This window comes from Eriocheir sinensis, chromosome 29 (genome assembly GCF_024679095.1).
Source record: "Eriocheir sinensis breed Jianghai 21 chromosome 29, ASM2467909v1, whole genome shotgun sequence".
NCBI lineage: Eukaryota > Metazoa > Arthropoda > Malacostraca > Decapoda > Varunidae > Eriocheir > Eriocheir sinensis.
In genome coordinates this window covers 16,959,687-16,984,809 of record NC_066537.1, presented here as the reverse complement: position 1 = coordinate 16,984,809, position 25,123 = coordinate 16,959,687, and the positions used below count along the sequence as shown (strand labels likewise).

Genomic DNA, 25,123 nt, shown 5'->3' with positions numbered 1-25,123 from the left:
TGGGAGAGGTAATTAGTGTACTCTTGAAAATGCCCATGAGGAGTAAGGGCAATGGAAGAGATAAAGGGTCTACCATGTCAATGGCACCCTCAGACCGTCCACAGTAAACATGAGGTTAGTCTCGCATCCTCTCAGTATGGCTCTCATGCCTTAGGAATAAAAAGGGGGGGGGGGGGGGATAGTGGGAGGTCAAGGAGGAGAGAGAAAGAGAGGAAGTGAGGGTAAAAATCTGAAGAAAGGAAAGTTCAAACAAAACTTGTTGGATCAAGGACAGAGATCAAAGGTCAGAAGGAAGTAGTCACAAGGTCTCTCTTCCTGACAGTGGGCACCAATCACTAGTCCCAAAGCCCCCTATGACAGCAACAGGCTTGGAAAAGGGGGACACCTGTGTAAGAGAAACTGCATGAAAACAAAACTGGCCCCAGGGCCAGGGAAGCCAGATAAACTTGCCTTCTTTACCTGCTCTTTTCACTAAGAGACAAACTCACCTCTTGACATGAAAAAATCAGCACACTTATTGTGGTAGCTAAAATTTGTTTTCTTTTGCAGGCGAGTTTGCTCTTTCTATTATGAGCGCATCAAATTTCTTCAACTTTTTGGAAGGGAGTTTCATGCCTACTAGTACATCAGCTGCTGTGGAACCTGTTAAGTTTAGGAAAAATGATAACCACTCAATACAAAGTAATTATGACTGTATTTATCTTAACAAAACAAATATGCCAGCCACATATGGGTGGGGAATGACCTCAGTGGTATGGAGTGGGGATGGGGGAGGGGCAAGAGGTGTAAAAATACTCCTCCTCTCTCATATATCTCACTGCTGTACCAACCACTTCCATCTTGAGTAGGAGACTACCTTATGGCAAGGTAACGACTCCTCACCACACTGACTTCCCTACACATGCACTTCTCCATGGAGTAACTTCCAACAATACTTTGGACAAAGGTAGAACTTAGGGTAGGTTAAAGGCCCCATCAAAAGTGCATTCCCCATGACAAGACAGGTTTCATACATCAAGAAAAGTGGCATAGTTTTGAAAAGTAACTTTGTGATGAATCTGGGAAATTGCTTAGTCCAAACACTGTCACTTCCTGAGTCTCTGAAATTCAGTGTGAAATCAACTTGTGTGACAGATTTCAAGATAACAAACAGATCAAAGCATGGCTTTCTTACGGCTGGCTACACACAGACTAGCTGATGTGCAGTGACTGGAGGAACCGAGAGTAAGCTTGGACTAGAATTGATCCCAGCAACGTAAAAGAAACGATTCTTTACAAGTAAAAATATCAATGTAGAAATATTGCAAGAATTAATCCGGCATATGGGAATTCTTTTATGAAATGAAACACTTTGATTTGTCAAATGTCTGGAAATGTTCATCAAAAAGAAAAATAATAACCTGCACTGCACCATCAGAGAATCTTCAAACTTATACCCCACTGCCACTAGATGGCAAGAGCAAGTTGGCCAACAGTCATGGAATTTTTGATGGATGTAGAAACTTCTCAAGTGTTGACTGCTGGAGAGGGCAGAAGCAGCAGCAACAACAGCAGCAGCAGCCTCTCTATCACAAGAGGGAAGCAGAGGCCAGCAGATAAATTCAGCAGAAACCTCTACGCAAGTCATGACTCCTGGCCACATGCAGAATAAAAATATAAAACGGAATCTACAATTTATACAAGTCTGTCTGGTGCAATATTTATACCTGTAAGTTGAGTAGCTAAAACGTTTACTCTTCAGATTACTCTGCAACTTGGCCAGCGTCCAGAGGTTTAGTATGATGAGTTGTTCATTTTTATAGGACTTTCAGACCTTGAACCTCCCACACTCACTGCCAGACATAAAACAATAAAACTCAAATAATTTCAATTTTATGAATGGGAAAGAAGAAATAATAACTTCCCTGTCAAAGGGGTAGTGAAGGAAAATCACCCATCAAAATTATTTTGTTTGTTTTGATGCTGGGAGTGCTTGGAGAAGAGGTGAATGACTTAGGTAAGTGCAGACCTCAATCTGTTGATAAATCATCCCACCAGGGGATAAAAGACAAAATTTAATTGACAACTATTCCAGGAATTTGCACATTCCCAGAGAGTAAAAAATAGATATTTTAATAGCTGTCATTTCATGATTCTCTAGCAGGAGAATCACAGACAATGTGACAGTCCACTCTTCACCACCCAAGGCCAGGGGGTTGGGCAGGCCATAGGCCATCCCCAGACGTGGCACAACATACCCAAGACACCTAACCACACCCTCCCCCGTTCTTGTCACAGACAGATACCTTCCAAGGTGGCTGCCTCACCTAGCTGGCCCATCCTGTCAGCTAAAGAACCGGGAAAAGTCAACGAGAGCTCGGGTGATCTCCTTCGTGCGCTCGGCCTGTGTCACTGCCTTGTGGAACTCTGCCAGCTCTGTAGTACTGACAGCTTCCACTCCACCAGCATTCTTTGTTGGCAGGACCTTCAGCTTCGCCTCCAGCCACCCACAGAACTTTGGACGGTCATATTGCATAATCTGTTAATAAAGAAAATGAGGTGAAACAAGGCCATATGAATTGATTAAACTGATCAACACTTTGAATATTCATACATAATAAAAAAGAACAACATACATAATTACTCAACTAAAAACTCTGGGAAGTGAAAATAGTGTTTCAAGACTAAGGAACACTTAACCTTTTCGCCCCAGCAGCGTTGAAAGTGCGGCTATCCGAGATTGCTGTGTGCGCCAACTTTTAAACACCACCACTGATTATGCCTATATTTAAGCCATAAAACTAAATATAATCATCATGTATTATATATCAACATATGAGGAATGAAATGGTGCACAAAGACAAACATAAATTCACTGATAATTCCGAGATATGTACATACAATATACCGTATTTGACTGCATACAATATACCATATTTGACTACAGCAACAACGGCAACTCTTTTCTAAAGTAACAGTGCATAACAGTAGTACTTACCACTACTTCATATAAAATGACACCAGTCAGGAAGAAAATTAAGTGACTTAATGCTTGCACTTAAACAAACTAGTGGATGGTTGTACACCAAACTTGACAACACACGCAGGACGCACTATATTTTCTTAGTAGACAGGGATCATTGAGGTAAGACAGACTTTCATAAAACTGTTAACTTTGTTTGATTGATACACACAAACAATATATGGATAATGCTGACGAGATATTGAGAAGATAGGTTGATATTTAAAAGTGCCTGTTTCTCCATTTTGCTCGTCTCTTAACATTCTTACTTTACATACGTGTTCAACAAAAATTGAAGCACATTTAAGATTGAAATTTCATTCTTCCTTATGTTTTAAAAATATACTAGAACATTACAACAACTAGACTTGTGATGTAGAATAATAACAAAGAAATATGATGCACAAACTGAATGTCGCTGTCTCCACCATGTTTGTTTACATCTCAAAGCAGTACCCTCGAATCTCTAAGAAGGACCAATTCTGGTAGGTCCCAGCAAATATTAAGGATCTTAAATGTAAAGTATTGTGATTTGATAAGGATCTCAATACATGTGAACTTTAATAATGACGTGGTGGTGGGAAGGGCTACGAATGTTGGGTGAAAAATCTTCACCTGACACTCGTGGTTCAAACCCGTTCATTATTTTTTTTTTTCAAATGCCTGTCGAAATTGGAGGTGCGTCTTATAAGCCCATGCGTCTTATAAGCCATCAAATACAGTACATATACATAAACAAACAAGTAAAATACGGTACCATGTTGATCATGTATTCACTGAATTTTACTCCCTTATTTTAGTACGATGGGTAGATAGGCTTGTCGGGAGAAGTGCAGGAGAGGGAAGAAATTAGTGTGGAGAAATAAAACACTTCACACAAGCATGGACACGCAGCATTGCATGACAGGGGGGACGTAGCCTAATATCCCCCACCGGCTTGACAAAGACATATTTCTCCAATATTTTCATAAGTTGTGTATGTGTGTGTGTGTGTGTGTGTGTGTGTGTGTGTGTGTGTGTGTGTGAAGGGGGTATCACACTGGGCTATTTTTCCTCCTCCTCCTCCTCCTAGCAAACACGTTTGTTTACGTTTATCTCCAGCTCCAGCAACAATGGCCACCCTCTTCAGGACAACGGTGGCGGCATGCTTCACACTTCCTCCATCTCACGACTGAATGTCAATAATATGAATTGTTCTTTATACTGAAATAATTTAGACAACATCTCCTTTACTCACTTTCAGTCCTCCTCAGAGCTGGCTGTTTCAGTCGCGGGAACACATGCCTTACATCTTCTTACCCTGCAGTGTTGTCATGGAAGCACTTGCTGGACTAGAGTGTAGTACAGATAGTGAGATAACATCATCACTCTCTAAGTCATTATCACTACTGCTGTCACTACTCACAATGTTTTCATCACTGTTATCCTTGTACGCAGAATAATCTTCACTCTCTCTCCTGTCCTTTCCTCCTGATGCATCACTGTGTTTCCCTGTGTTTTTTTATCTTTGGGTTCCAGGGCTGCTCAGTGAGGCCTAATGATCTTATTTCAAATCCACGTGGGTCAGATATGCTGGCAGACAACTCGGCAAGTCACAGAATCAGCCAAATTTGATCTAAACATTAAAATTAGTGGCGCAGAGTCTGATTAAATAAACAATGTCCGCCTGTGTGGACCGCCCCGTGTTTAATTAAATAAATGATGGCCGTCATTTTAGGGTTAAAACAGCCTAGTTTCCAATGGCAAGCAAGTCTTGGGAAGCTACACGACCCATTTTTTCCAATCTAATACATTTAGCCAAAAATCATAAGCCAATAGGCACTGGGTGCGACAAAGGTCTACAACTGGCTGTCATTAGAAGTGCTAATGGGTGTACTTGGTTAACTATACTAGGAAGGTTCAAGGTGGCAGAAAAAAAAAATAACCAACCCACTCCACATGCCAGTTGCCTTGCACACAGGTGAGGCTACTCATTTAACCCTACACTCCTGAGTAACGGAACCCTTTATCTTTCCCCTTTATATCATTCACAGCATGTTAAAGACAGAAGGCAATCAGCCAAACACACTGAAAACAAAATACCAGGGGCACCTCACCTGGAAGAAGGTTTCGGCAACATCATGGTGCATGTACTGCGGGAGGATGAACACAGCTGCCGTCACCAAGTTTCCCACGAGACTCTCCCCATGAGTGTTGAAGATCTCTGTAACCAGTCTCCTTCGGGTCTCGAAGTCAGGGCGATCCTCATGTTTCCTCCCGGCCTCAACGAGATCTTGGAAGAACTTGAGCACCGCTGAGTTGGCCTCCTGTGTGCAGGGTGGGGGGGGAGAGGTGATGGTGAGGCGAGAGGTGTGGTGGTGGTGGTGGTGGTAGAGGAGGTGGTGGTGAGTGGGGTCCAGGGGTGGCGGAGTGGTACTGCCGTCAGCTGGCCACAGGAAGTAACTCATAAATAAAGGATGGAAGGCGTGCAGTAGTCTGGTGGTGCAGTGTGTGTGTATACAAACCTCTGTGAATGAGCGTGAAAGAGCATGAATACTCTAGACTTCTACATACTGGGATAACAAAAAAAAATTGTCATTAAGACCATGGCTGGAAAAAATGCCACTGTGAGGAATGAAAATACTAACTAACCAACAAGACATCAGGGTGTTACTGTGCTGTTTCATCCACATATGGCAGCCCATTAAAATAAAATGACCCTCAAAACCAGCCACCACCGGCATTCATATAATTTTATGCTCTAGTATTTATACTGACGCTTGGTCTCACACACACACACACACACACACACACACACACAAAAAAAAAAAAAAAAAAAAAACAAGACGAGACAGCTAGATCAATACTTAGTGTGGATGCAACTTCACACAATGCATATGAAAGCCTTTCTTAACCCCTAAGAGACAGCTATTTCTCTCTGCGACTCCCACACTTTAAGAATTTTTTTGTAGTAGGTACTGAATGCTTTTTTTTTATTTTTTTATTCTGAGCTCAATTACTATCACTGCAATCAAGTTCATTTTGTTCTCATCAAATTCAGCTTACCTTGAACTTGATGACTGATGTTAAAATTTTAACTTCAGCTTTACTGGGAGCAGGAGAGGTGGGAATGTGGGTGAGGGGGCATTAGCTCAGTGTTTCTGGATATTTCCAGATGCAAAAACATACACTGACGATCAATAAAAATGTCTTGATTTCAGTGAAGTTCAGTTTGTTTAGTTATGTTCAGTAGTTTGACAAAAAAAAAAGTTTATTTTTTTTCTCAGTAGACTTCAACGTTTTCACGACTCGTACATCTCAGCACCTAGCATAGGACTCACTGATAGGAGGAGGTTGCCAACTGCCAAAGTTTATGCTAAGAATAGCATAAGCACATATGACCCATTTTCACTACATTCACAGAAATATTCCAGCGGTAAATGGCATGCGTTATATAAATACACTTATAGCCATGGCCAAGGCTGCTGATGTGTTATATAATTACACCTGTAGTCTAAGGGTTAAAGAACTGCAAGTCATTTAGAGGACACCTGAAGGAAGCATGCAAGATTTGTAAAGTGATCAATCTTGAGAATAAAAAAACATTTCTAAATTTTCAAAGAAGGAAAGTAATGAGGATGTTAGTTGAGCAAGAAGTTAGAAAATACTCGTACTATGAACCTATATCTAATAAAGAACACACGCACGAAAAAAATTCTGAGAAATATCTGCTCTACCATTCCACCAAGTTTGAGCATCAAAGAGCGAAATTTATTTGCTGCATGGGCCATTTAAAACTTAATTGTCACGCCACTGGGCGTTTGTTTACATCATGGGCGAGTCACGCAAGTGGACTTTAAATCCTCTTATATCTATTTTTCGCTCTTGTTGTGCTATTTATTTAGAAATATTGGTAAGTTAATGTTCTCATTGGAAACTCAAACCTCTAGCCTCGCTACAAGGTGCTCTACAAGGCCATGTGTTCTTACTAGACATACACACGGCTGGTCATCGCGGTGTTATCATTTTCAAGAGCTTTTCATTCTTCTAGTGGATATTATGCACATTCAAGATGCCTAAGAAGAACAGGATATATAAGGGGAAGCCAGAAAAGAACAAGCTTTTGGCTGCAAGGTGGAAAAAGACTGAAATTTCCCTGCCAGTAGCTGACCAACAACCTCCCTCCCCTGCCTGCTGTCCGCTCACCCACCACCTCCTTTGACTACTCCATCCCCCACCACACCTGTTGCTTCACCACGTGTCTAGCCCATCTCACATAAATTCTGTAATGGCCCAGCGGTGAGCTTTTATAAAACCAGAAAAGGCCTAACGTATTATTTTATATTCATCAAATAGCCCAAAAAATATTCATATTTAACTTGGCACAGCAATATGCACACAAAATAACCCAAACTAGACACATAGTACTCAGAGAGTGCACACCTCTGCCAAAGGTCATCCTGAAAATTGGTATAGGCATCAACTGTGATCCTATGCATCATATGGAAGCATTTGTTTCGAAATTTGATGAAATTCTATTTTTTTGGAAACTTTTTGAGGTCAAGGTCAAGGCCATGCAAGGAGCATCTTTCCATGAGCTAAAATATGAAAAGTCTCTACGATGACGAGAACTGAAGCTATGGCCAATCTGACGTTTTGTGCGACCTTGACCTTTGACACTAATAGTTTAATGAGTTCTATTCTGGATGGACACGAAGCTTCCCTGAAGAATTGGTTGAGATATCTGCAAAATTGTGCACAGGAGACTGCTCACGAACAAACAAACAAATAAATAAACATACTGACCGTACCGAAAATATAACCTCCTCCCAACTTCATTGGCGGAGGTGATGAGCAATATTGAGTCTGTAATTCTGTGCTCATGACCCCCCCCCCCCAAAAAAAAAAAAAAGTTTGTCATATAGTCATGGTTGATAGCCCATGCATTCACTATTTATTAACCAATTGCAGTGGTTTTGGTCTTAATTTAATCCCCATTGCTTCTTCAAAATGAAAGTAACAAATTTTGTCATGGTTCTACCTGGTTCATGCATGCCTATGCCTAAACTTTAGGAAGGGTTTTCTCAAAAGTGATTTTTCAAAGAATAACTGTATTTTGAATGCTATCTTCTCTTCTCTGTGACTGATGATTTTTTTTTTTTATTTATAAATTTTTATACCACCTAAACTAAATAATGGTTGGAGGACTTTGTCCTATCTTTATTGTAAGCTTGCAAAATATTTCCTGAAATTCAATTTTCTATTTCAGAAAGTTGAAAAATATGTCTGAGAGAATAAATGCTTGTCAAAAATCAGCTAATCAATGTAGAATTAATTCCTCCAACCAAATTGTAAGGACAGAACATGTCCAAGAAAGATGAAATCAAAATTACATGATAGGTTCTGAGAAGATAGGCTTCAAAATATTGCAAATTTTTGAATATTTTTATCATAATACTTTTAAGTCATCATTTTTCAATGTAGAAAGTTGAATACTGGTTAGAAGTACTACATTAATTATTATGCCATTAAATAGATACAATTCAAGATGATCGGATGATTTTGATTGCACAACCAAAAGTAAATCCTGGCTTGCATCCTTAAGACATTCATTAATGGCCTGCAAGATGCTTCTGTGGAATATAAGGGAAACTAGACAACAAAAGGAAAGCTACTCTATTGTGGAGAGAGGCGAGTTTTGTGGAGTCCGGACCTAAAGTAATGAGTATTCTCCCACACCATGCTCTTGGTTTACATCAATAACATGAGGATGAGTTACAGGAGTCTAAGAAAGAATGAGGTTACATCTTAAAATAATTATATTATTACTGCACCAAAATCACAGAAACAAAAACTTTACTACTTGGAAAAAGGGACTTAAGAAACTTGGCCAGACACCCTTTCCCACTGACTCCCCATTAGGTCACTGACAATAGACAATGAAGTCAGTTGTTGGCAATACTGAATCATGTAGCTGAGTTGCCAGACAGGTAAGTTTTATTGAAATGCACTTAGACATGCAGTGGCAAGGGAGTGTTTCAGATTAGCAAAAATAACAGGTAAACATGCAAACCTGCTTGCATTAATGGTAGACTGTGCAACTAGGCAAACAATAAATAATCAAGCAAACAAATAAGATGACACACACACACACACACACACACACACATACACACAATCGTGTGTCACCAACTTACTATGTTTCTACTCAAGAGCAATAGACGTGGTGCAAGAGAGAGAAGGATCAGCTGATTGTGTATATCTCGATTTGAAAAAAAGCTTTTGACAAAGTTGCGTACAAAAGGTTAATCTGGAAACTACAGCAGTGGGGAGGAATGAGCGGAAAGGTTATCGAGTGGATAAAGGATTACTTAACAGGAAGAGAAATGAGGATGGTGATTAGGGAAGAGAAATCAAATAGGAAGAAAGTAGAGAGTGGAGTTCCTCAAGGCTCAGTTCTGGCACCAATAATGTTCATAATATATATAAATGATATGCCGAAGGGTATAAAAAGTTATATGAGCCTTTTTGTAGACGATGCAAAGTTAATAAGAAAAGTGAGAATGGAGGAAAACTGTGAAGAACTGCAAAAAGACCTGGACAGAGTGTATAGATGGAGCCAGTTATGGGAGATGGAATTTAATGCAAACATATGCCATATTATGGAAATGGGGAAAAGTAAAAAAAGAACGAGGAAAACATATAGGATGGGAGAAGAAAACTTAAAGGTGGTACATGAAGAAAAAGATTTGGGAGTAATGATGCAAGACACACTATCCTCAGAAAAGCACATAGACAAGCTGTTTGGAGAAACCTACAGGATGATGCAAAATATAAGGGTATCATTCCATTTTATGGACAAAGAAATGATGAAGAAAATAATAACAACATTGATAAGACCAAAACTTGAATATGCTGCAGTTGTGTGGTCGCCTCACAAAAAGAAGGATATCAGAAAGTTGGAATGGATACAGAGAATTGCAACTAAAATGGTCCCAGAACTCTCGAATATGACATATGAAGACAGATCGAAGGAGATGGACTTGATGACACTGGAACAAAGAAGGTAGGGAGGAGATCTGATCACGCTGTATAAGTTGGTAAATAAGTTTGATGAGGTGGATAGAGATGATCTCTTCTCAACTGCAAGAACGCAGGGGCTGAGAGGACATGGAAAGAAACTTAATAAAGGAACCTGTTTGAGTGACTTGAAAAAGTATAGTTTTCCACATAGAAGTGTTAACACATGGAACAGCTTGTGGGAAGAGGTGGTGGAGGCGAGCAGTGTCCAACAAATGAAGGAAACGCTGGATGAATATAGATATGGAGACAGGACTATTAGAGCTTAGCTTGGGCCTGGTAGACAACAAATAGGTAAATACAAATAGGTATATACACACACTGGATGAATGTAGATATGGAGACGGGACTATTAGAGCTTAGCTCGGGCCCGGTAGCGGGTAGACTACAAATAGGTAAACACACACACACACACACACACACACACACACACACACACACACACACACACACACTCATAAATGATAAACAAATGTTTGGGATACAGATATGAATTACCCACCTTATGGTCCAGCATGCAAGCCTGTAGACCACACTCCAAAATGGTGTTAACAGCTGAGCACTGCAGGAAGGCCACAGGAGCTCTCTGCAGGAACCTGACCACAAAAGTATACAGTACTTAGTAGTAAAATCCCACCTATCAAATGTACAGTTCTCATAATTACAATACAGGTGCTACATCCCAAGATATACTGTGAAATTGTTCTCCCTATACTCTCCTTGAAATCTGTGTCCCACAAGCTCCACACAAAGCAGTGAGGAGCAATATAATGATTTTTAAAACTGATAGGTTGACAGGCCTCTGTAGCATTGCAAATGATAATTGGACACCAACTCTAGAGTAGTAAGCTACCAACTACTGCTATTACAACTACTAACTGCAACTTTGCCTGTCAATCCTCCCAGCCTTACCCAACAAGTCACCACCACAACCACCACTCACCTGGCACACAGCCTAAACCAGTCATCCACAGTGTCTGGATGGTCACGGAAGCCATTGGGCTGTGTGAGGAGGTTAAAAGTGGGCTGCGTGAAAGCCTCCAGCATGGCCAGCAGCCCTCCTACACAGCCGGCCTCACTGGCATACTCATCCACCAGGATGCTGCCCAGGTACAGGAAGCAGCTGTGTCCATGAGCTACATACAGCCCTACAATCTGCAGTTGTAAAAGGGGAAGTGGTCAGCAGAATGACAGGAGGAGGAGGAGGAGGAGGAGGATTGGAAGTCCAGGTAGAAACACTTATAACTAAGCTACCTGGAACATGATAATGATAGTGAGGCAACTCAACCTACCTAATACAGAGACAATGCCAACGGCATAGCAATAACAAATCCAAGCATCTCCTTATGGTGCCTGTTTACACTATGATAATGATATTGCAGACAACAAACAAGTAGATCTGATGAATGAACCCATTGATAACTACTGACTATAGGATGGAGAAGGAATATTTATTATATCAATATTAAAACTGAGGAGATTTTCTTCAGCCCACCTGCTCAACAAGAGGAGAGAGGAGAGGTGCTGACTGCTGGTGGACACAACGCACAGCAAAGCGCAGGCAGCGGCAGCAGTGCTCCATGACACGCAGGTCACTGCTGTACTTTTGGAAAGTCAGTGACAGTGTGGGCCACACCTGCAACAGGATAACTATTATGATGGAGATGTAGTTGTGGAAAGGATGCTGTGGATACGTAATCAGGCACAGGAGCAGGGTAAAGCACCAAGACTGGAGAAATGTCACCACTGTCCTGCTGTGAAAAGAAAGAGGATGTAGGAAAATTGAAACAGTTATGGGAAAATGAGCATACAGTGTGTGTCAGGAAAGGTATATGGAAGGGCCATAAATAAGAGAATGCTGAAAATAACCAATAAAAGTGTAAGGAATGAAGAAGTAGGTTTCAGGAAAGGGATGAGATGCATGGATCAGATCTCTGCACTGAAAATGACAGATGAAAACCTGAAGAATAGGAAAATGTTTGCTGCTTTCATGGGTTTAGAGAAGGCCTGACAGGGTGGACAAAAAGCCTTTATAGGATGTCTTGCGGATATAGCGTCAGGGCATTTACTTCGAAGTATCAATTTTTTTAAAGGGATGCAGATGCTCCGGTGCATGTTTCCGCCTATAGTACCAGTAGGCTTTCTTGGTGGGGCCTGATGGTCAGCCCCAGCCTGCTATGGTGCAGGCAAGTGTTTATAGTGATGCCATCTTGCTTGGCTCATGCTGCCCCACTAGGCTCATCTTTGATCCTCTCTTTAGAGAAAATACAGGTAGAGATTCCAGGCAGATAGATGATCTTACAGCATGTGGGTAGTTTTAGGCCACTCGGAGGTTACTGAAAAATCCAAGCTTGTGGTGGCAGGCAGGAAACAAACCTGTGCCCTCCTGGATGTGGCACTGGCACGCTAACCACTCAACCACCGCCTCCCCTTGAGTGAGTGAGAGTTTTTGTGTTGGTGTGAATGTTAGACAGGGGTGTGATGTCACCATGGTTGTTTAATGCATATATGGATTGTTGTATGAGAGAATGCAAAGCCAAAGTAGAGAAGTTAAGTGTAAGGATGAAAGTAGTTGGAAACACACCTAATTGTAGGTAACTGAGAGTACTGCTGACAGAAAGTGAGAGGAAGCTGTAGATCAGGGGTTCCCAAACCTTTCCTAGCATGACTCCATTCAGCACTTTCAACTGTTCAGTGCGACCCCAATTGTGTGTGTGTGTGTGTGTGTGTGTGTGTGTGTGTGTGTGTGTGTGTGTGTGTATATATATATATATATATATATATATATATATATATATATATATATATATATATATATATATATATATATATATATATATATATATATATATATATATATATATATATATATATATATATATATATATATATATATATATATATATATATATATATATATATATATATATATATATATATATATATATATATATATATATATATATATATATATATATATATATATTTAGGTAGGCGGTGGCAGTGATAGCGTGCATTGGACCCACAATGCCCGTGATGGACGACGGGTTTGAATCCTCACGCTACCACTGGATTTTCAGTCACCGCATGAGTGGCTTAAAACTACCCACATGCTGTCCTGAAGACCACCCATCAACCCGGACTCTAGAGGAAGCCGTCCAGCGAATCAAGAACGAGTTCGGGGCAGCATAAGCCAAGCAAGAGGGCGCTACTATAACACTTGTCTGCGCCAAATCAGGCTGGGCCGACCATCAGGCCCAACCTGGAAGCCTTGGGCGACCATCAGGCCCCACGGAAGATGCCTACAGCGTATATATATATATATATATATATATATATATATATATATATATATATATATATATATATATATATATATATATATATATATATATATATATATATATATATATATATATATATATATATATATATATATATATATATATATATATATATATATATATATATATATATATATATATATATATATATATATATATATATATATATATATATATATATATATATATATATATATATATATATATTGTGAATTTTTAGTCGTGGAATGATGGATTAATAGAGCGTTTCCGTTTCTTGGCGGAAGTTTCAGATGGTATCTTTAATTAAAAACCTCTCCATAATGGCTGTACTCGTATTACTAAATATATTTCAATTAGATAGAGAGCAACACTGCAGTGGAATTTGAAGGGTAGAAAGCAGTAAGTGGGGGGAAGTTGATGAGACAAAAACCCTTTGACTATTCTCTCCAAAAGGGTTGCATGTGGAGCCCCCCCACACAAGATGCATACTCCATGCGAGGGCAGACAAGCCCCTGGTGGAGACAATACAGATGGATAGCATCTGAAAAGGGGGAAAGAGCTGGTGGAGACGTACAAAACGCCTAACCTAGAAGCCAATTTAGCAAGAGATGAGATATGAAAAAATGTTTACTGTGGAAGAAGGGGAAAGCTGAGTGTTATCAAAGAATAGGGGATAGAGATTTGGAATATTGTACTGAGTTGACAGATGGAGGAGAAATTGAGTTTCTGAGGCATTGAAAGATACAAGTTACTTTCCATTTAGAAATGATAGCAAGGTCAGAGGTCATGCGTTCTGTAGTGTCTAGCTTTAAGTCCAGAAATTCCTGTTCGGAGGGTCTCTTATTAGAAGCTGAGTAATGCAAAGTAGTCATCAGCACAGGAGTGGACAGAAAAGTTTGCTTTGGAATTATCATAAATGAACATAGAGCCCTGCAAAACACCACTTTGATGGGTTTAGGGACAGAACTGTGACTGTCTGCTCCAGCAGAGGTATATTGGCCTGACAGGAAATTGGAGATAAAAGTAGAGGGATGGAATCCATAGGAGGGGATAGGGCATCAAAAATATTGATAGCTATAGATAAGTAGTGCTGGTAGGAGAGATTGGAAGAGTCTTGGATGATGTAAGGAGAGGGGAGAAGGGTTAAAAAAAAAAGTAAGGTAGAATGTTTATGGGAAAGTCAAAGGAAAAAAATGGGTTCATGGGAGGAAGGTCATTAATAAAGGGAGTTATTAGAACAAGAGGGAGAGAAGAGAGATAATAATAGGAAGTTGATTCTCTCTTGAGTAGTATCATTTTATCCAGAAGGTTAAAAAAGAGTATGTTGATATTTCCTAAATGTCCTGTACAGTCTTGCAAGAATAGATTTTACTTCCAACTCACTCACAACACTTTGTGATACTTAACTATGCTCTATCACAAACCAAAAACAAGCTCACTCTTAAGGAAGAAAAATGGCAAGGGGCCACATAACCACTTATATTCTCTGGCCGACTCAAACAGGGTTTGGGATACCCATCCCTGCAGCACCCACCTCCATCACCACCTCCTGGCAGGGATGTTGCTCCCCATTTTGCACAGTGGGGTTCACATTACGGAAGATGGCGGCGAGACGGTCCAGCCACACAACTGGGTCACTTTTGGTGTTCTTCTCAGATGGAACATTCTCCTACAGGTGAAAAATAACAATACAGGAATGCAACAGTTAAATAAAAATATTCTTTAAAGCCAAGAATAATCATCATCTTCATTTTCCTGCATGAAGAAGGAAGTGGCTTTTACCCTCTAGGAACAAAAAATACATAGCTGATGGAGGAATGAACATATGAAAAGGGCAACAGTAACAGCAAACAAACAAGCACACATACACACACAAAAAAAAAGATTCCATTCTTATCAAACTCATCATGACTCAGGGATTCATATTCAAATACATTCAAGTACAGTATTTGGATGTATTTGAATTAAAATTATTTCAACTATAAATAAATATATTCTCATCCGAATGTCAATACTTGCACAAAGTATTTGTATTATTAGTATAATCTGACTGTCATGATTTCATTATTCAAGGAATAGCCCGTGGAAAAATACCGCGGAAGTGACTGCCATTTTGATTGAATACTTTCTCTAAGCATTCATATTTTCATTTGAATTCTTAGTAATTCATTGCATTTGTGCTAGCATTCATATTCTTAGAAATTTGAGGTATTCATATTGGTATTCAAACACTCTTGTATTCCCTCCATCCCTATCATTACCAGCCTTATTCCATTCCCCCCAACACATACTCCACTAGTAGTCGGCCCCTACCTCAATCAGCTTCCCAAGACTGGTAATCTGGAGGAGACAGAGCTGCCGCATGTCATCTTTGATGCGAGAACGAGGAAGGCGGCCTAGGATGGAGGCAACACCCTTGAGCAGTCCCACCACTGCCTCGTTACTGATGCTGAAGGAGTCCAGGGAGGCAATGATCTGCATGAGACCATCAAAGTGCTGCTCAATGTGGTCCCGGCAGCTTTGGCAGATAGCATCCAGGGCCTGTAAGGCACACAGATTGATATGAATGTCTGACTTTCATATTGGAAAAAGAATTGCCATTAGAAGCTAATCTAATTTCAAAATACTGAGCAAAGGTCAAGGAAAGTATGTGTGAGTTTAATCTTTTATATTATAACAGCATAAGAATAAAATTGTAAAAAAAAAAAAAAATGCAGAAGAGGAAGGTTAAGTTATATTCTTACTTATTCACTAATGTGGGAAAATCAAGGAAGAAACTGTACTCTATATACAGTAAAAGTCCATCATCCGAACTACATTAGAAGATCAAACATGACAAATGTGTACTCCACCATTGCAAACCACTACTAAGTACACCCCATCTCCCCCCTAAAATAAACACATGCACACCCACACATAAAAGAACAGATCAGTTTTGTTCCTGGAAGAATATTTTACATCTAAACAACAATTTGAATTCATGGAGAAAGATCATTTATTTCAAAGCTCTGAGTTTCTACATTAACCCTAAAGTGACGATGGTAACGATTTTGTTACATTTGAAGCAAATGGATGGCATGATAAGACCGTAGACCTTATCAACTCACCGCTGGGTGCTACGGAGCCGTCACGCTCTACTGAGTGCTCCTGTCACTGTCAATGCAGTTTATAAGTGGTGTTTGGCACCTCAAGTTACTCTCTTTGTCAGAGATGGGTGACGCATTGATACGTGCACATGGGTGCGGTATTTTTCCTCCATTTCTCTCACTCATTAGTAAGTATTTTGCTTCATTTTATTTGTCATCATTCGCATTTAGGATAGCTATTCAAACATAACTATTTCGTTGACTTCGGCCTTCACAAGTAAAAATACATGTGTCATGCAGAATTGGATTCCTTTTGATTCTTCTGCATACAGCGCACTGTGGAGCGCAATGCCGTAAGTCAGGACGATGGTAAGGACCTCAGACAGTCACATGATGATTTATATATATTATATATATATATATATATATATATATATATATATATATATATATATATATATATATATATATATATAATATATATATATATATATATATATATATATATATATATATATATATATATATATAGAGAGAGAGAGAGAGAGAGAGAGAGAGAGATATTATACTTTTAAGATACAAAATGTATGTTTCCGAAAGGAACTAATTGAACTTAAATGCATGAAGGACGAGTGTGACGTTTTTGTCACGTTTGAAAAAATCCATGTAAATTGAAGTATATATCAAAAAAGTTATATACATATCAACTGTGCAGCAAAATGAACATGAAGGAAGCATCAGATATTTTTTTACCAGTGAGCAAATAATTCAGGCATTAAAGGGTTAAAGCTGTGTATATTATGACAGACTGCCACGCGAGAGGCTTCTTTGAAAAATGAAAACCTAAGGGGCGTGCAGAAGATGATGATCAAGTGTGTGGAGAGCTAATGAACAGGAAGGCAGGTAAGGAAGGTCATAAGGGAAAGGGCATCTTGATTGAGGGCTGTAACAAGTGACAGTACAAGATAATGAACAGTCTGAGAGTCATGTAAATAGGATATTCGGTGATATGTATAGAATAGTAAGAAATACAGGAATAGCATTCCACTACATGGATAAGGATATGATGAAAAAGATGATTACCACTATGTTTAGACCAAAGTTGGAATATGCAGAAACTGTGTGGTCTCCCCATAAGAAGAAACACGTAAAAAAATTAGAAAGAATACAAAGGATTGCAACAAAGATGGTTCCAGAACTGGAGGGATTGTCATATGAAGAAAGGTTAAAGGAAATGGACATGCCAACATTGGAACAAAGAGAAAGGGGAGACCTAATACTAATTTACAATTGTGGAATAAAATGGAAGAAGTAGATAATGAGGAGTTACTACTAAGAGAAGTAAGAAACACCAGCAACACACGAGGACACAGTAAAAAATTGAGAAAAAGAAGATTCTTGAGACATAAAAAAATATAGCTTCCCACAAATAAATATAGAGGTTTGGAATAGATTAAGTGAGGAAGTAGTATTGGCAAAGAGTGTGCACAACTTTAACCCATACAGTACTAGCGACACGTATACACGTCGGGCTTGCTAAACACTTACAGTCGATGTAGCGGGATTATTTTTGCTACAGAGACTGCTGCAGACAACGGCAACACTGTGTGAGTGCATTTGTAGCATTGGCAACACTACCCAAGCTAGTTAGGAATCACAAGCCACCTGTGACATCAAGATCAAGACCAAGTCTAAACAATGTTGCGGCCGCCAATTCCTTTTGCCATATGGCGACAGACAGTGAGTTTGAGGTTTCCTCATCTTAAGAAGACGTGGGAGCACTCTCAGACTCTGGTTCAGACAAGGATTATGTGCCAGATGAGGATATAGGCTATATCGAGCCGCCTTTGTAACACGAGATTCTACTGTCCTGAAAATTCTGAAAATCCTACACTTATACCCCATGAAATGATGCTCTCTGGAGAATTCTACACCTGTGTGCAACAAAAATGTGCTACCTGGCCTCCATCACTTGTCAAATCCCCCATAAACCATCGATCATGTACAGGGGTCGTTTCCAGCCACACCGTGGTAACACTTCATGGAGTTCTCCCACGAAAAGTAGGTCAATGACATATGTTTATTTTTTATTTTTTCCACTTTTCCCATCACATGGAACATTTTTAAGCCTAAAAAAAAAAAAAAGGGCCGGTAATGGGCAAGCCAAAAATATTTAAATCGGCCGGTACTGTACGGGTTAAGGAAAAACTGGACAAGTACAGATACGGAGACGGGACCACACGAGCATAAGCCCAGGCCCTGTAAAACTACAACTAGGTAAATATACATCCACACACTTACCTTTGCTGAGACAGTGGCCAAGTGTTTGTTGTGTAACCGTTGTGTGAGGAACTGGAGGACATGGGGCAGGAAGGTTGGGTGGCAGGCTATCCACTCGTTGAGCTCTGCCAGCAGCTGCACGGAAGTGAAGGCCACTTGTAGGTGCACATCCTCAGGTTGGCTCAGTACCCCCTCCAGGATGGGCGGCACCACATCACTTTCTTCCCTGAAGGCGAGCAGCATTACAGAGTTAGAGTTTAGAAGAGGAGTAGCTTTAGCTGGATTTATGGGGCTTGCATGTTGTATGAATAACTACATTCCCTTTTAAACTTAAAGGCCAACAGCAGACTTTGATCACTTAATGGTTGTGGAACCTTTCTGATGAGTCTGTAGTCAGTCAATGTCAGTTAGGGTAACAAGGTATGTCTCTATGTAGTACAGGCTTTAATGAACACCACTGAGTTCCGGGAATCGAACCCGAGCCTTCCAACTAGAAGCCAAGGCAGCATACCAACTAGGCTTCTAGTCGGGCAAGAACCTCCCATGCTGTATGTGTAAAAGATGTGAAGTCAATGATGATGATTGTGAAGATACGATTATTTCTCCATTTGCTTCTAACATTCCTGATCTGGGGGCATGCAATGAGTGAATAAAAAATAAGTTCCATCATGTGCCTAAAGCTGCCCTAAACACATTAAGAGTCTGGACAGCATTCATGTCCATTCTACTGGGCAATCTGTCCTCCTGACTCAAAATATGTTTTATTGGGAAATTTTTATCTAACTCTTGACAGAGGCCCTTTTGAAACCCTGGCTGCCATGGCTACAGGACATGGACTAACATGATAATGATAATGCTCACAGAAATGAATCAGGGACACAGGCAGGCAATACTTACGGTACCAAGTTCTTGGCGACACTCTGCATGATGAACAGTGCTGCTTCCAAGAGGTTCCAATTCTTGGTGACATCAGGTGCCTGGAGGACATGTGCCATTTGTTGGAAGCACAGCTTGGAACCACAGATGAAAACCACATCCTTGATCAACTCCTGTACACGTTCCCGGAACTCATAAAAGTCATCTTGCTGTGCCAAGATGGTGTCCTGTGGGGTGTGAGAAAGATGAAATAAGGAGGTGGCAGTTACGGAGTGAGAAGCACAATGCCATCGGTCCTCCATTTCTGTGAGTTCTGCATCTGTGGATTCAACCAACCAAAAATGCAAAACATGAATAAAAAAAAAGAACAATATTAAAAAATTCCAAAATTAGTCATATCCTAAGTTAGTACTACGCCAGACCCATGAGAATAAAGGACTGGCTTGGCTGTGGCTTTCGGTGGGTGTGGGTCTGATCCCTCTACCAGCTGTGGTAAAGGAGCTCCTGGAAGTGGAGAACACTGACAAACACTCACCTCAACCCTTAATAATTTAATCCCTAAAGGGCAGGTGACAGGTTTTTCCAGTTGCCAGGTTAAGGGCAGGTGACAGGTTTTTATGTTCTGCCTTTTTCCGATGTAATTTTGAAGTTTGCACGGGAATTTATGGGTCAGCGTGACTCCTAGGCTGCCACACAACTCCTCCGTGCCATTCTCAGTGTTTTTGTAACTGTAACAATGCCAGGAGGTCTTTTTTTGTATCTTCCTCGTCTGATTCCGCAAACAAGTATCCACAGCAAGTGAACTCGACTCCTCCTATGCCTCTTCTTCCTCCCAAAAGATCTCTCAGTGTGAGTGCAATTGGGAGAGAGCTGCAAGTGACTTCCTCAAGCTTCAAAAGTAGTATTAGTGCTGGAGACAGTGACATCAACAGCACTTAACTCCAACCCCTTGTTTTATCAGGAAGGCTGAGCCCCATTATTGTGCAACCTTGCTTTGGTGGCCATCCTGAAGATCAATCTCATTATGGTGATGGTGGAAGTGATACTCAGGCCCCTGAGGATGCATCCCACCACCCTTCAGGGTTATCAAGTTAAGAATATGAGGTTAATGAAGGGGCTTTGTAGCGGGGTCGAGTGCGTGGAGGGGAAGGGCTGTTAGCTACACCACGCCACCAAGAACTTATGCAGCGATGTGAACACAGGCTTGCTGAGAGCTTAAAGTTACTGCACTTCATCACATCACCACGGAAACACCACATGATGTAGAGATTATGGGTTTATGGCAAATTGAAGAGGAAGGGTAGATAAAGCGAATGCTCATAAAATTAAAGCTACTGGCTTAGGAAGAGCCGTGAAATTGATAATGGAATGTGATCAATTTTCAGGAAAACGTCAGAACATTGCCGTATGGGGAGAACTGTCTTAACGTTACACCCCCGCACTTGAGGGGTTAAAAACTGCCAGCATCAGCACAACTAATTTTCTATAACACATTTTCATAAAAAAAGAAAAAAAATACCTCCATGGACACAGACATGAGGGCACAAGAAAGGTGAGTGACCCACAGAGTGCACAACCCTAGACAGTCTAAGAGTGACTGGCGGTGGTGTTCACAAAGGCCCTGTGCAGGGGTGCCAGGCCTGAAGTAGTTCTCATTACCCAATTTCTTAGTTTTTTTTATTATCAGAAGGATCTTATTACCAGAAATTCCAAGGAATTGGTAATAGTGCAAACTTTCTCAGTTGGTTGAGCATCTCAGCAGCAGTGCATATAAAAGTTCATGCCTGCTTCACTTATGTCATGATTATATATACCTTCATGATTTTACTATAATTCTTTGGTTTCATCGGAGCTTTATATGCCACCCCTCAGTTACTCATAGCCCCCATGAGGACTCTAAGCTAATAAATGTAAATAAACAAACCAGCCATTTTCATATGAACATTACCAAAGTACTAGTGTTAAGATTTTGACATCATTAATACTAGCCATGATAGAAATAACATGCTGGTAAAATCAGACAAGTTTCATTCACTTTTATGCTGATGACTCTACTCTGCATTACTCCACACATTTTAACATAAGACCCTCTCAGTAGGAATTACACAACTCACAACTATACGCTACAAAATGCCAAACCTCTGACCTTGCTATTATTTTTCAATGGGGCAGACATAACTTAGGTGTTCTTCAATGCCTTAACAAACAATTTCTTCACCTGACAACTTGACAAAATCTTCCAAACATCTATTCCCTATTCTTCAATAACACTCAGCTGTCCCCTCGTACATCGACCAATCTCAGTCTATCCTTAACTGAAAATCTCAACTGGAAACTTCATATCTCATCCCTTGTTAAATAAGCTTCCACAAGGTTAGGGTAGGTTATTGTAGGGAAGTTTTTGAGTTCTAAGTTTGAGCTGAGGAGATAAAATGGAAATGGATTACTTATGCTTAAAACACAATGAGAAATAATAAAATTATATAATTATTGAAACAACAAAGCAGATGCCAAAATCAAAGGAGAATACCGCGGTGGAGACTTACGTGGTCAGGTTCCGGCTGGCAGTTTTGGTGGAAGAAACAAATAAACATGAGGGGTGAAAAGCTAAATAAATCACCAAGGAGGATGACAAAAAACTAAAGGTAAAGGAAACAGAATCTTTCATGAACAGAGGGAAAAATTAAATAAAAGGCAAATGTAAATAACAAAAAATTTTGACAAAATGCCTTGAAACTCATTTTGATTAAACTTTTTTTCTGCATGTCATGGGTCAAGAATTCTCATGAAACAAAAAAACAATGAGCAAAATATGGAAAACTGTCCAGTAAAATGAAACACACACCTTATTTCCACCTCTTCCCAGTATTGCTGCATCAAGCCTATTGAAGGTATGTATGAAGTTTTAGAGTTCCATCTTGGTTTATATATTCTGCTTAAAGGCTTATACATCCACGGTTTCAAATGTTAGCCAAAATGACGTGCAATTTGTACATCTGGCTGTGTTCCTCCACACTATTTAGCGAAGTCATTCATGTTTGTTCAATTATAGTCTGAGATGATGACATCTCTGCTCTCATTTTCACCTTCACCAAAAATGTGTATGTTTTTCTCATATCTGCAGTAAAATCTATGAATTTAATTTTTCAGAGGTATGGGTTGCCTGATAAATATATCAAGAAATGGTCATGAACAAGGATGACATAAAGAGATGGCAGAAATAATTTGAAGGGAATTCTAAGAGGCAGACACAGAAACTAACAAACTGTAATAATTTAGTTGGTTGAATAATAGATATGAATTTAAAATTAAGTAAACAAATTGATGAGTGGAAGTGTAAACAGGAAAGCAGACAATGTATAAGAGGAAGCACAACTCACGTGGTCTGGCTCCATCTGGCAGTGTCGGTAGAGTGCCTCAATGAGCCGTTCGACATAAGGCTTGAACTGCTCATTGACGTTATCACAGTTCTTCTTATACAGCACCTCCGACAGCTTGTACCAAAAGTTGAAAGTAATCTCAGCCACCTATTGAAGAGGAGATCAATATGGCATGAGAATCATCCAATTTTAGTCCACACATGGTGACAAGTGACACACACACACACACACACACACACACACACACACACACACACACACACATTCCTTGATGGTACCACCTCCAGTTATGATATACTGTAAAAGAGCTACACTTGTGTGGTCCGATCTTCATATCTCCAATAGTTTAACATACTTAAAGCTAATTGTTGCTCACCTGTTCCTTACAAACAGATATCTCTTAACAATGATGTCTACTCCTTTCCTCACCCTCAACACTGAAATCATGTCAACTCTTCTTTTTTAAGGGTTGCAGCCCCAACATTTCTAACTTTTCCTTGTCTGTCAGGTTAAGCACCAGCTTAGTTGCTGCTCTTTGTATCCTCTAGATCTTGTTTATATGTTTCTCTGGGGATCCAACCTGGGACGGATCACACCAACTATCAAATGCCTGACGTCGCGTACCTACTCACTGCTAGGAACAGGGGCTACACGTGAAAGAAGATAAACCCAACTTATCTTCACCCGGCCGGGGAATTGAACCCCGGTCCTTCTGGTTGTGAGCCAGACGCTCTACCCCTGAACTACCGGGCCGTGTGTGTGTGTGTGTGTGTGTGTGTGTGTGTGTGTACATTGTACCTAAAGTTGGGGGCATAAGTTAAAAATGCACATGACCTCAGTGCTCATCCCTATCACATTGGCCCTTGAGTCTGTGGTGATAGAACCCATTACCCAAGGATACAGGGTCAGTATGACAGCTGGGTAACCACAGTTCACCTTCCCCAGGTACCTCATTATTGGCCAGCCTAAAAACGAGAGTGAACAGCTGGGTTGGGTGCACACTGACTGCCCAGGCCTGACTTTGAACCCAAGCTGAAGATTCATAGCTATGTGGGTATAACAGTACTGTACAGACATGAGACTCACCTCCCAATCATGGTGGCCAATACAGGTGAGAAGGAGGTGGAGGACTTGAAGAGAGCCCAGACCCTGCCCAGGCTGCTCCACCATCACCTCCACAAGAGTTTCTCCAAGTTCAGAGAAGATTCTGCAAAGGTAATCAATTTCATTAGTTCTAGAATTTTCCTCAGTGGTTCTAAATACAAGTTCTAGAAGGCTTTTATTGCCAAACAAATGTCACTAAACCAATCCAACAATCTGAGATTCTTTGCTCTTGAAGAACCAAGCGTTGTCCAGGCTCAGATCTTATCCAGTCAGATCTGTTCTCAGTGCCACATTCTTTAAGATAGATCCCTTACCACACACACACACACACACACACACACACACACACACTGATCTCCAGAGTGCAGTGTTTAGCATGCTCGTCTCACAGCTGAGAGGTCCCAGGTTTGATTCTTGGGCAGGGTGGAGATGGATGGGCAGTCTCCTTTGATCTGTGCCCCCTACCCACCCAGCAGTGAATGGGTGCCAGTGGCTCTCATAAGTTTTCCTTTCTTTTGCATAAGGTTCAAGATGTCGTACTCCAATTTGCTCCCTTCTTATTTGCTGGTCTATTATATATTTGAATTTCTGATTCCTCTGCTTCTCTCCAAGGCTCCAAGTCACTTGAACATTTTTAACAGCATCAATAACTATCATTGTTTTCACAATCGTCTTGTATTTCTTTGTTTTTAATCTGCATTTTCCATTCTTACTTTTTCATTTTAACATTTTACTCTTAAATTTTCCTCTACTGAGGTGGAGGAACTCCACTGAAGCTGACCTAAGAGAGAAAACGGGTTGGCAAGGAATATGGAGTTTGACAGAGGAAGATGGAAAAGACTTATCAGAAATAGTAACCCCATGTATAAATGGAAAAAGCTACAGAAGCCTTTTAACCCTTTCACTACGGCCGGGCGAAAACAGCGCCCTGCCCCATATCCAGGCTGGCCACGTACGCCAAATTTGAAATGACGCTACTGAATATAACAAGTTTTAATCCATAAACTCAAC

General features: G+C 40.3%; 1 protein-coding gene across 3 annotated transcripts in view; it reads right to left on the bottom strand.

The window, feature by feature from the left end:
- Positions 1 to 675: 675 nt before the first annotated feature.
- LOC127005194 (transportin-3-like) overlaps positions 676 to 25,123 on the bottom strand; it is a 33,903-nt gene continuing 9,455 nt past the window's right edge. Inside the window, exons 7-17 of one of the 3 annotated variants that reach the window (XM_050873888.1) lie at positions 24,095 to 24,215; positions 23,009 to 23,155; positions 19,650 to 19,855; positions 18,774 to 18,978; positions 15,700 to 15,927; positions 14,921 to 15,055; positions 11,556 to 11,696; positions 11,004 to 11,215; positions 10,563 to 10,656; positions 5,098 to 5,307; positions 676 to 2,518 (exon numbers count right to left, since the gene is read on the bottom strand). In XM_050873888.1, coding sequence (XP_050729845.1) covers positions 2,324 to 2,518; positions 5,098 to 5,307; positions 10,563 to 10,656; positions 11,004 to 11,215; positions 11,556 to 11,696; positions 14,921 to 15,055; positions 15,700 to 15,927; positions 18,774 to 18,978; positions 19,650 to 19,855; positions 23,009 to 23,155; positions 24,095 to 24,215 — 1,894 coding nt within the window. In that variant the 3' untranslated portion in view covers positions 676 to 2,323. Of the gene's footprint in view, positions 2,519 to 5,097; positions 5,508 to 10,562; positions 10,657 to 11,003; positions 11,216 to 11,555; positions 11,697 to 14,920; positions 15,056 to 15,699; positions 15,928 to 18,773; positions 18,979 to 19,649; positions 19,856 to 23,008; positions 23,156 to 24,094; positions 24,216 to 25,123 lie in introns of those variants that run through there. The other 2 variants (XR_007758369.1, XM_050873889.1) reach the window with 2 other exon arrangements.